At 39.0% G+C, this 13204-nt stretch overlaps 1 protein-coding gene across 12 annotated transcripts in view; it reads right to left on the bottom strand.

Moving 5' to 3' along the window:
• The window catches only part of ZNF521 (zinc finger protein 521), a 229847-nt gene that overhangs the window by 200564 nt on the left and 16079 nt on the right, over positions 1 to 13204 (bottom strand). For 4 of the 12 annotated variants that reach the window (XR_010999165.1, XM_068190412.1, XM_068190443.1 and 1 more), the window contains 3 exons: positions 11627 to 11689; positions 10517 to 10576; positions 4778 to 4957 (listed from right to left, as the gene is read on the bottom strand). Coding sequence is in view for 9 of the 12 variants with exons in the window: in XM_068190412.1 (XP_068046513.1) it covers positions 4778 to 4957; positions 10517 to 10576; positions 11627 to 11689 (303 nt within the window). In the remaining 3 variants the exon portion in view is untranslated. The remainder of the gene's footprint in view (positions 1 to 4777; positions 4958 to 10516; positions 10577 to 11626; positions 11690 to 13204) is intronic. The other 8 variants (XM_068190429.1, XM_068190459.1, XM_068190466.1 and 5 more) reach the window with 3 other exon arrangements.

The following is a 13204-nucleotide window of genomic DNA, read 5'->3' as shown; positions in this document are numbered from 1 at the left end:
TTCAATATCAGAAACAGCTTAGGTGATAACAGGAATGGCTATCAGCTCTACCTGACATACTTACTCAACCTGTCAGAGCTCTAGAACTAAGCTAGAGCCCAAAGCATAAAATGGAGTCTACCTAACCACCTAAAGGTAAAATAAAGCTCCCCACTGGAGAAATACCTCATGTATTTTCCCTCAGGACACCCTTAGCCTTGAAGCTACGACTGCATATGATTCAGTAGCCTGCTTTCAGGTAAGTTTTATAGCCTGTGAGGCCAGCAGAGCTAGTATGGAAGTCCTGTATCATGCACTGTGTCTACTCATGCTCAGATGGAGAATGGCAGATTGTGTGCCACCATGTCCACTGCTGCTGAGTTATTCAGCCACTCAGCCAACTAGATTGTTCACTGCATGTTTATGCTCCTTGTTCTAGTATTACTCGGGTTATGGCTGAGATTTCGGATGCCAAAGTGACCTACAGGATCTAGAAGGGTACCAAGCTTGAGCTGGATACCTCTGCACACAGAGCCAGCCAGTGGAGAGGCAGGTCTCACATAGACATGGGAGACTTCATAAAGCAGGATCCCTGAGGACTGAAAGGGAAAATAAACAGCACAAAGCACTGTGCAGGGAAAAGGGATTCTAAATCAAGCTGGAGACAATAACAGAACACGTGTCTGACACGTTGTGTCCTACCAACAGCATATACGGCAGCAGTGCAAAAGGTTAAGTGTCCTTTCCTAGTGGCAGAAGAGGAGAGAAGGTGCAGTTGAGGGTTTCTCAGTAGTGCAACATATCTGATCCTGCATTCAAATTCCTCCAGTGAGATCCAAACTGACGTATACTAGAAAGACATCAGGCTCATAGCCATGCTAATTGGACCCTTTGCTTATAAACACAACATAGAAGATGACAATGTACAAGTGGCTTGAGTTATTAAATTAAATGCTGCAGGAAGAATACAGTGTGAAAAGCATTAACATGAGAGAGAAGCACTATTAAATCCATATTTTTATTGCCAATCTTTTGTAATGACTAAATGAATATAGCTCAGCATCTTATCTATCCTTAGTTACAAGTATCACAAAGAATTTTTTGAAACTTTTCCCCCTATTTATCCATTATCTGTATTCCACAAACATCACAGGAATTGTCAGCAATTAACATAAATAAATCATCACCTTTTCAGAGAAAGCTTCAGTACAAGAATTTCAGATGATAGCAAAAAATATTACTAAATAGCTCATGAAGGGCCTGTTCCATCCCCCACCGAAGTCAATGGGAATCTTTTCACTGACTTCAATGGACACTGGATCAGACCCAAATTGAAAAGATCAATAGCGCACACATTAGGATAAAAGAGCAGCTATGCCCTCCTCCAGAAAAAAGAACATGAGTTCAATTCAAACAACAGATTACAGAAAGGAACCAGTTGGGGAGGACTTTTTTCTCCTCCTTTGAAAAAACCTGCAAGAGAACAGCAATTCAAGATCCTGAGAGCTGAATCTCACAGAGTTGTGAGTAACTCTCATCTTCCACTGTCCCCTGAATAGGTGGGGGTGACTGACACTTTGAGAGATTGGGAGCACCAGCTCCCTTCTCCTCATTCCAGTCCTTGGTTGAGAGTACAGAATGAAGATTCAATAAAGCAATTTTACTCCTTCCACCGAACTGTCAAAACTTCAGAGAAACACATCTGATATTTTCAAATGCAAAAAACTAGAAGCTCAAATATCAATTTGAGAACCTTAAGTGGCAGGCCCGATTCTCAAGCATATTACAAGGTTAATAGAACTAGGGGCAGTTAAGACTCTGTGACACTCAAATGTAGTGTTTCATATTCAGGGTTTTACTAGAGGGTAAATGTGCCTTAAGCCATTGTTTTTTCATCCTATTTGTTCCATCAACATAATTGTTGATTTTACCCAATATAACTAAATGGGAAAAGACCATACAATTGGATTGACATGCACAGTTTGTAAATTCTCACAGCGTTGTTCCCTATGCATCTCAGAGAGCACCTCAGTGAAACTCAGTAAAATCCAGACAAGCTTGCAGCAGCTGGCTCAGCCATCTGAAGAAAAGGGTTTGGAGGGCTTTGTAACTTAAATGTGGCGTTCAGAGGATGATGGCCCTGGCATTTTTACATAATGGACATCTTAGGTAACTCTTCCCTGCCTGAAACTCAGACTGGAAAAATCTCATCAAGACAGATGATGCACTCTGCCCTCCTCCAGAGAGGACATAGTTGATCCAAACAGCAGAATACGGTAGGAAAAAAGTAAATTTTTTTAAACCTCTTGCCTTTCATCAACAACTTAGTGACAGACATGTTTGTAGATTTATTAGTAGTCACCTTAGAGTGTCTCCTAATTTCAGTGGGACTCCTCCAAAAGGAGACAGCCAGAGCAACTGTATAAGACCCTGTTGCATCAGAGGACTGTGATGAGAAAGGGAGGTGCAACCAGCCCTTCTTGATAACACTTTATTTTAAAAAACCTTTGAGCATGGCACCCAAAGGTGCTTGTGGAAGAGAAAGACATGAGTCCAGGGAGCTTGACTACAATGCTAAAAGCAAACCTTATTGTTGTCAAATATATACTGTGTTTCAGAAAAGAAAGGCTTCTTTCTGTTCAACTGTTTGTCACAGATTATCTAAAAATAATCTCATCCAATGAGGTTGTTTTGAATGTTGCATCCTTAGTGTGAGGTCACACATGCACCCTAGGACCCTGCATTGAATCTACATCACTAACAATCTTAGTATTTTTTTGCTTAAGAAGAAATCCTCAACTCCAGCCACGTCATTCAGGCCCCTTTTTCAACTCTAAGGGTGTATTTAGGTCATTTATATTTAGAAACAGAGGACAGTTGGCTTTTTGTCAACTTTGTGCTCCAGAAGGGTGTGTAGTTTCAGTTTTTGTTCAGTTCATTAGCTTTCAAACAGCCTGGACTCTACCCATTCACTATCACAAGTTTCCTTGAAAGAGAGGCAAAGATATTTTTAGGAACTTAAACAATTTCCTTCAAGATTCATTTCCATTTCCCCATCCTCTGCTATCCTATGTGTATTCCTACCTTCACACATGTGCCTCAGCTTGATTAATCCAGCATCTTTATTTTCACTCTCATTTAGCCACACAGCTCTCAGCAAGAACTGCTGTGTTCAGGAGCAGTGGTCCAGGATTCTTCCTATTTACTGTTCCCCTCACCTGCTTTTCTTCAGTTTCTTAACCCAACTATGCAAGCACTGTTCAGTGCATTCTGCTTGCAGCCTTAAAGCAGAGAAAACACTTGGTAGCAGGGGGCAGCAGCTAACTAACCAGAAAGGAGAGACGGCTGTATCAGAACAAGGTAAAAAACCCACAGGGATGAATAAATGGTATCTGAGAGAGTGAAGGGGAGAGCCAGGGGATTCAGGCAGGGCGAGTGCTTTCTGGGAGAGGAAAGGAAGACACAAGTTAAGCCACTAATTTTTCAAGACAGAAAGAGAAAAAGAAAGAAGTAAGAAGAAAATGAGAGAAAAATGTTTAAGTTATTTCAAGTCAAGAGAGAATATCCATACTGCCAGAAATCATGAGCACTGTAGAAAAACACATTCTAGAAGTTTGTAGGAGTGATTAGAAAATGATTGAATCGATTGTATCTCAAGTCAGAAATACATTTTACAGGCAAGAAAAGGCAAAGCAATATATTAATAAAAGTAAACACTTCTTGCTGCAGCAGATTTTCATCTTCTATAATTTGAAGTGAGGATTAAAATCATTTGACAGGTCCACATTACTTCCTCAACCTTTTTCTGCTCCTGCCCACTTATTCCTCTACTGCTCGTCATCTTTTCATCCTCAAGAGTGGTACTGCTATCTGACTTTTATGTCTCATTCTGACAGGGCTTAGCTCATGGACCTACTGGAACCAAAACTCAGGAAGCTCTCCAAACATAAGCACACACAGATACTTTCTAAAAGCATTCCCAAATGGAAAGGGAACTTTCTTACTTGCAAAGTCACAATAAAGAAATGTTTTTAACAAAATTCCACTACAGAAAAAGTACTTTTTACACTGTATAGGCTAAAAATAAATCAATAATTAAAAATATAAATGCCTTTCTCTTGACACTGAGCCTGTTTGGACCTACAGTGCGTACCATCAAAAACCTACTATATTTAATTTAGCTGACTTCACATGGTTTTCATAGTAAGGGGGCTGTCTACAATAATTTCATTGTGGAATCTAGGTGCTAGACAGGTCCATTCAAACAGCTCTACTTAATTCAGTAGTATCTGATCAGCACTCAGTTCTGCCCCTTCACTGAAGCCAAGATCTTATTTTCCCCTTTAACAATTTGCTTAATTCCTCTCAACTTTCAGTTACTGATTACTGTACAGTCATTTGTATTTAACAGATTAGAGTAACACAACATCCAGCTCAATCTGCAACAGGCCATTGTGCAAATTCATTCATTATGTGACATTATGCCACTTAAGCCCCACTTACAAATGCCCTCTGAATTTACAAGTGACCTAGCAAAATACATGTAGAGGCAAAGCATGGAAAGCTGTACTATATGAATCTAGAAAACACACACAGCAGTCATGTATCTTTTGGTATTAAGAAAATTTATAATGCTCCATTTGCAGTATAATCCTGTCCCAAAATCTGTTTATAAAAGTCTCAACCAAACATTCAAGTGCAGGAAAAAATATCTGAAAAAGGAGGGGTATCAGAAGCAGAGAATGGGAATCAGAAATAGAGCAGTGCATGAAGCCACAAAGTGATAAGTATTGTTTACCTGTCAGTTGACATTGATTAATCTTGTGTTCTGTGATATCGCTCAGTGACTCAAACACCTGGAGGCAGCTGTCACAGCTGTGCACAGCTTCTTCTTCTAACTCCTCCCCTTCATCCGGCCTTTTCTTACAGTCTAGCACATCTCCATCTTCTGTCTTGTCTTCTAGTTTACAGTTAGGGTCTGAAAGAAAATCAAGACTGTGATGTCAGGCGTGTAAGAAGAGAACATTCAAGAAGAAAAAAAATCCAAATAGGTTGTTGTGCTAATGATGAGAAGAAAACTATTTGGCATGAGCCTGCAGCACACTAGAATTTATTGCTAAATAAGCAGGAGAGGCTTTTTTCCTTTCATTTTTTTCTAATCTCAATGAAAAGCAAATTTTCCTTCTATTCCTGCAAATGCAGCACCGTTTCTTACTCAGGCTATTCTTCCATGCTTCAATGTTACAATTGTCAATTTTATCACAGCTATTGAAGCTGTTTTGATCATCGTAAGAAAGGATAAACCACCTATGCAATTAGTTTTTCAATGAAAAGAAAAATCAGATCAATGAGTGTGCAGGAACTTCTTTTCACTGTTAACTACAGCGTTTCACAGGAAATTACCAGAATTAAGAGACTAACAAATTTGATTTACATAAACATGAAATTAATCTTGATTTTACAACCCACTCCAGTACTCCATCACCACACTATCTGACACAAACAAAGCCCTGGAAAGCTTATACCCTGGGTCAAAATGCTACTTATGCTCTGAACTTTTGTATGAATTAAAGACAGTGCTCATCAAGTTCCTGTGTTTGCCAGACCATGGAAAACTGGAAACGAACTACTCTAGTATAAAAGCTATATAGTGCACAGAGAAAGCTTTATCTGTTTGACGTATTAACAGGCATTCGGGGGATAGCAGGATAGCTCCAGCCTCAGATCAGCAGTCCTGAGCCCAACTGAAGCTTCTAACTGGAAGAAACGTGCAGCCTCACCACCGACCCATGTGTGCAGAGACACCTCACAGCTCACTGCACTGCCTCAGTTCTGCAGAGGACCAGCTCAGTGAGATAATGTGTAGCCTAGAACTTTTCTTCCTCCTCTGAGGAGGAACACAGTAGCTTTAACCTACTCCTGACTTTTTGCCCATTTTACTAAAAGCTTCCTTCAAAGACCGAAATAAACCAATCTGTCTTTCCTAATAAAGCAAGCTGGCACTTAACTTTGTTTTTCCTTGGGAACCACAGTACAAGTGAAATGCAGAAGAGAAATGGTTGTGCACATTCCAGCAAAAGGAATGCAAGTGTTTCACTACTTCTCCCTTTTCTGCTTTGGCTGCCTCATCTTTCCTTTTAGATATTTGAGAGAGCTGAGACTGAAACAAGTCATTTTAGAAAACAAGGACGAACTCACATAATAATAGGATATTGTGCAAGTGCATTTTAAGATGTTACCCTCTTTTGCCAAGCAGGTGAGTAACCAGGAGTAGGCTCCCTGGCCGGGGGAACGGAGAGGTGGTATCTGTGAATGCACCTTATTTAGCCTTGAATTTGATTAGGATCCTGCACAACTCCTTGGAAGAAGAGAAACTAAAACATGCCAACACTACATTCATATCGGGGGTAGAGTGGTGTGTGAAGAGAAGCAGGAAGGCAATTCCATTATAAACCACTCACATCCGCTCTCAGAACCCTACAGTCATCTGGGCACAGCCATTCCTGTATTTCTTGCTGCCCACTATCAAGGTCAGAGCTCTCATCATCTCTCTGTATCCTTTGGTCCATACTGCTGCACCCTGCCCTTCAACTGTGCAAACACAGATGGACCCGCAAGCAGAAACTGGAAATGACCCATGTCAGGAAGTCTTTCTCATGCCATGTGGCTTGTGATCAAAACCGAGGAATTTCTTTGACAGGGGTAAAGGGCAGTATTTATTTTTAAGGGAATTATATTACAGAGAGAAAACAGATTATTTTTAAAAGTAAAAAACATGTTCTGAAAGCAAAAATACATTTGCTGTGCAAAAGCCCTCCATACACTGAGTCCTTACATGACAAATTACATCCACAAGGTTCTTCCAAGAGTGGAAATTTCCACTTGGGCAGATACTTCCAAATAGAAAAGTAGCCTGCAAATTTACAAACCAAAAAACGTATGCTAATTATAAAAAGACTTTATGGCATTTTAGACATTACTGAATATTCTAAATCTAACAACTTCCATTGCTGCTTCATTTTCCAAAATAGTTAGAAAGATTAATAAAAGCAGCTAGGAGATCTCCAGGTTCTAAACAGTTCAGAAAATGAAATAATTGTCTTAACTGTTGCAAACTGACCCCAACATCATTAAACACTTGTTGGAAGGCAGCATGTGCACACTGCATACTATTAGTTGTTCAGCTCAAGCTCCCAGTTTCATCTCATAAAATTGACAGCACTTAGGGAAATGTGGGCACTAGGTCTGAATTTTAACATGAGTATTTAAATGCTGCACATAAAGTTTACAGACCTGTTTGTTTTAAAATAAGGGTAGTGCCTGACTCTGCTCTAAGTACAGTGCTGAAGGAAAGAAAAGGGAGGGGAGGGAATTCTCGAGATTCACTATTCAGAAACACTTGCATTTTACAGGAATTCAGCAACACACACACAAACGTAGCCACACATGCACCCCTTAGTGCACAAAAGCCTAAAGGATCATTCAATTTAAAGCTTCATACTTAGCGACCAGTTATTAAAATTAGAATAATTTTAAGACTAATAATGTTTTGCTTCTCCTTCTGCATTTGCAGATATAAACTCTACAGGGACAGAAGTCAGTCAAGCTTATTCCCTTCTGCTGCAACTTTAGAATACATGCTCTAGCCAACTGGCACATTTGTTTTTAGGTCAACACTTAAGTGGGACCCTCTGGGACCTAGGTTTGAGTTTAGCCTATGACAGCTTTGTGAAATGAGTTCTGGCAGTCTCAGCCCCTCTCAATGAATGTATTTCCACTGTGATCTGCTTCTGTGAAGAGATGTCACCACCAAAATAAAAAGATGTTTAAAGAGAGCAAATATCATTTGGAGGTTTTATGAATAGATAGCTGTTCTTTTTCAACAACAAATATCTTCCATCAAGAGCTAGTCTAACCTTAAATAGTCACTTAAATTGAGGATAAGCTGCCTTATTTGAGCAGCTCTTTTGGAAGACTAGAATAAAATATTTTATAAATGCAATATGCATTCATTAGTACTTTCTCCTTAACCTCTTGTTCAAAGCTCAGGCTCACATATAGGCTTCACGGCAAATGTCATTCACCTCCCACATTTCTTTCTCCGCAGTATCTGCAACAATCACAGCCACAATTCCCTCAATAAGATGGTGTTCATAGTAAAATTACTTTTCCCAACATCTGCAAATACCACTGTGATTTCCAGAGGCTTCTCTGGCCTATTTTGGAGGCTGCTTGTGCAGCAACTGAAATTTTTCAATACCCATCAGCAACAATACACACACATCCTCTCCACCTTCAGATACCATTGGAAATTATCTAGTGTAGAAATGAATGAAGGTTACTTTTTTGGAATAGAAATAAATTCTGCCTATTAAGGCACTTTAAAAAAAAATAAGAGAAAGAACAGTTGTCTTCTCTTCCTGATTATGTTAACATTATTTATAAATGGAAATTAAAAGAAGCATGATTTTCTCATTACTATGTTCCCTGGCAGGTGGTTCCCTCCTTCCCTTCTTCCTCCTTCTCATAAGGGATGTTATTGCTGTAACTTGGTCTAATAAAACTGCAACTTCGGGGAAAATGAAAAATTGCATTGGTTTAAAAGTGTTGGAGGTAATAAAGCCATGGACTTCAATTAATTTCAAGTATGGGAGCGGTTTAAGGCCAACCAGCAGAAATTCTATTCTGCCCATGTAAAAATGAGGTTTCACCACATTTACTTTTTATAACCCATATAAAAGTCAAGTAAAAGTAATGAATATCTAAAAGTCATCTCAGTGGACTGGCAAAGACTGTCTGTATTCTTGAAACTCATCTTACATATTTCTGCCTATGCTGCAAGGATCCATAGATAATCCCAACTAAAACATCAAACTACCAAGAAAACAGCCTCCTTTCCAATCCATTTCACTGCCTTGCAGTAGACCTCCTTCCAAGCCACTTCTGCATGGAAAAGTGCTGGCAAAAGAAAGGAAAACTTAGATCATGTGGTTATAATTATTACCAGGCAAGGAATATTTCTTCAGCTCAGTGGTAAAGTAAAACTCTGTCGCTCTCTGCTCCCAATAGTGTCCATCGCAAAACAACTGCCTCATTAAATCTCTGCAGTAAGATTAATATGCCGTAGCTGCACTACATTATAACTTGGTACTCTATAAAAAGCACATTTAATAGTTAGAGCCAGAGCTTAGATACAAAGTATTACTATAAAAACTTCTGGCAGTGTGTACACAGTGCAGGCCTTCTGTACTGCTTGCTCTATCAGGTTTTTTGGTTTTAATATTGGCACTGCATTCTTGCTGTGGAGAAAAACAGAATGCTAAATCCTGCCTAGAAATAAACAGAGGACATGATGGTAAATAAAGAACTAGCAATGTAACTTAACTACTGAGAATTATTGTAAGGAAAAAAAAAAGGCAGAAGAGCCACCATTCCTTGACATTGATTCCTGGTTTTGCAGTTGCCTATTTTTCAACTTCATGTGTCTACAGCAGGACAAGTTTGCTTTGTTCAAGAATTTGCAGATAGTTAAATGGAGACACATGTACGCTGAAAAGAGTTGGAGAAATTTCCCATTAAAAAGGCAAAAAACTCCCTCGCTTTTATTTGCTCTCCTCAAACAATCTGCTTTATGCACAAAGCCATTAGAACCTATAAAAGGCACCAAACACAAACCCACAGGACACACAGAGAAATATAAAGCTGAAGAAAAAATTAACTGCATTCTTCACCTTCATAAGAGGAATAACTCCAACTTTTCTCAAACAGATTACCTAAACGTATTCAGACATGACTAGCCTTCTAGGAATATCCTTAAGGAGCCAGCCCTTACTCCAAAAGGTGACCTCAGCTGAATTAATAAGACTATGCAGATGAGTCAGTCCTTCTCTTCAGATAAAATTCTGTGAAACCAGTACCAAAGACAGAAACAAATTATTTCTTGCACTCTCCAACCATGTTAGAGAATAAAGAAGCCCTTGTAGTTTTGGGGAATTAACAATTATTTCTTCATGATTATTAACAATACTTTTCTCTGTGAGCCTGACTCAAACAACAATTTTGTCCACCCAATCTCACCTATTAAAATTAAAGAGCCCTTAATTAATCTCTGTCAAGAAATTATACAAACATTCTTTAAAGAAATCACCCCTATCCACATATTTTAGAAATACGGAAATAGTTTAAATGAAATGAATAATAAAGTTGATCTGAAATGGCAGTGGGGGGGTGGTTACATGGGGAATGTAGAGAAGGATTAAATTTAACAAAAAATGAAATAAGAAAAAAAGAAAGGCATGCTGTACTTTAGAAGCATCTCACTTTCAGTCAGCTGACCTACCAAAGGCAGAATTTCTAATTGTCAGAAATTGAAAGGTAAGGGGAGAGGAATGTTATTTCCCATTGCAAGCCCCAAGAATGCTTTCTAAGCTGAAGCAGAGAAAGAAGAGTGCAGGCTTTGCAAAAACACCCCGACACAAAAATCCCTCACACTGTTGTCAAATGGTAAGCAAGCACTAATGAAGGAATTCAGCATTACCAGTCTGTGCGGCTGTGTGTCCCACACCTGCCTGATGGTCCTCTGTTTCATTTTCTTCTACTGTCAGAAAAAGGTAAACAAAACAAAAACAAAACAAACAAAAAAGATGTTAGGTAGGTAGCTGAAGTGTTTCAAGCATCTTTACACCAGCCTCAGTTCTGAAAGCCAGCAATGCTTGCACAACATGGGCAAGAAAAGCTGCACTGCAAAGTGCGAAAGTGTAGACCAGACCAAGACAGAATACATTGCTGTATGGAAGCTACAAATCTGAGAGCAGAGTGACCAAATCTTTTTCATGGCTTAAAAAAACAAATCGAATTTCCTCTGGGATATTTGTCTTCAATGCACTTTACTGTATTTGATTACAGATCTAAATAAGAGAACAATTATGGGCTTTAGGATTCTGCTTGCTCCACTCAGATAAGAGAAAGCCTTCTCCTGGCAGATGGGAGAGGTATGTGTGCTAGTTCACACATAAGCTTTAAAAAATAGTAATAATCCTATATTCAGTAGCAAACATCTCAGCAGTGCAGACAGCCTTGCAAAGGAGAACTAACCCCATGCTGTTTTACTGTATATACCATGCCAGCATCTTTCCCTTGGCTCACAGCTTTCCAGAGCAGTAGAACTAAAAACAATACAATTCTTGTCAGATTCACTATTCAAAACTTGTTGGGTGAGTGAACCTAACAAGAGCCATTCTGTTGCTACTTTGAAAAATTAGAGAGCGCTGTTCTCTTACGTTCTGATACAATGCCTAAGTAAGATTGACTCTCCCAAAGCAAAAGTAAGGGAAGAGCTAAAAGGCAGAACCATTTCCTTTTTATTCTCCAAAAGACAGAGTTCTTTGAGTTAGAGAACAGCGGAGAGAAAAGAATTCATTCTGCCTCCACAGGGGAAAAAGCTGAAAGGGGAAAGACTGCACTTCTGCAGCGTTTCCACTCCCAAGGATTCAGATCTCAAAAAATAATCATGCAACTGAATTAAAAGTCTAAAGACTTGAGGTATTTTTCCTGATTCTTGGGACAAGAGAGTGCAACACTTAGGGGTCACATATAAATCTAGACATATATGCAAAAGAAGAGATACATATACACACTCCACAGGTACCTCTTTTCCTCCTCCGCCAACCCCAAGGCTTCATACAACTGGTTGTTTCTAGAATCTGAGTTTCTAGAAAAAAAACACCAGTTTTCATAAGGACACTCTCAGAACACCAGAAACTTGTAATACAGTGCATATATCAGAAAGAGTACAACCTCTGAAGGATTCTAAACAATCTATATCTCTATCCCAGAGCTGTGGCTAGCAAGCAAACTCTTCTTATCTACAGAGATCTGATAAAAGTTTCCCCAGCCCTGCAGTCAGTCCAGTATTTCACAAAATATGATTTTATGAGCTAATTTATGAGCTCAACTTGTGTTTTGCAGCCATGATGTTACCAGTACCTCAGCTGTGATAATACTGTATGATTTTCTTTGTTACACTGAAGCAGTCACCCCAGCATCCTCACAGCTGAAGGAAACCAGTCAGACAAAGAAAGCAGTGGGAAAAGCTCACAAAAAGCTGAGGTTTGGGGAACGCATGGTCAAACGCAAACTAAGCTAAATAGAAAGATTTTTCTCTAAGGTAGCAGAGATCAGTAAGTTTCATTAATAAAGCAAGAGAAATAATGAGTAAAACTAGTATATAATTTAAAAAAATATATATATACACCATCTATTGCGACCCCCTCAAAATTCCCAGAAAAACCTCTGCAGGAGCCTAATCTGACCCTATTTATGTCCATCATTAGTTGCTGATGGATTTCCAAAAAATGTAGTTAAGAACAAGCTCTAAAACTGAAAATTAGTCCACTCTTCCATCCCTCAAGAGGAAACTCACTTTGATCATCACTACCTACTAATCAGCCTTATTAAAGGTTGTGGATATATCTGCTGTCCTCAACCATGATAAATGTCCCTTCTCAGTTCAAAAAAGCAGTTTAAGAACGCTACCATTTCTTAACTTTCAAGATGGAATTGAGGTCTTCAAACATGAACTTTTCAATACCTGATTCCCAAATGGAATGGCTACCTGCTGAGAAGTAAACAAGACCTCCACTTTAAAGTGTATACCAAAATGAATGAGTTAATTTTTTCTGCTGTTCTGTCCTCAATGTCTACTGCCACCAGCTGCAGTACCAGAATCTCTCACTGCTCCTGAGATGTGATTCCACAGTGAAATATACTCAGCTTCACACTGCTGACTTAGAGGTACACCAAACATTTTTAGCTCCTAAAATGGAAAAAATAAACATGGATACTGCCTAACTAATTGTTTCCAGGTATGCAATTTTGTACTATGAAAACATGGCAGTGTATGCCTTGTGAAAACAAATATTTTACAACTTTCCTGCTATTTTGGGATCTGAAAATTCTGTGAGAGCTGAGGTTTGCTTTCAACAAAGGCTGACCACTATGTCTTTATTGCACTTAAAAAAGAAAACAAGTATAAAAGCAGGTAGCGTTGTGGTTAGCGTTATTCTAAACCTTTGCTCATCCCTTTAAGGATTCTCAGTCACAAAAGAAACAAGTAAATCACAACAGGCCATGGCACAGACTTTTCAATAACAGTCAATTAGACTGACATATTTGTCAGGAAAAATAAAACCATATTTAGGGGGGGGAATGGTAAAAAGAAAAAGAA

This window comes from Anomalospiza imberbis, chromosome 1 (genome assembly GCF_031753505.1).
Source record: "Anomalospiza imberbis isolate Cuckoo-Finch-1a 21T00152 chromosome 1, ASM3175350v1, whole genome shotgun sequence".
Classification (NCBI taxonomy): domain Eukaryota; kingdom Metazoa; phylum Chordata; class Aves; order Passeriformes; family Viduidae; genus Anomalospiza; species Anomalospiza imberbis.
This window is presented reverse-complemented; position numbering and strand designations above follow the sequence as displayed.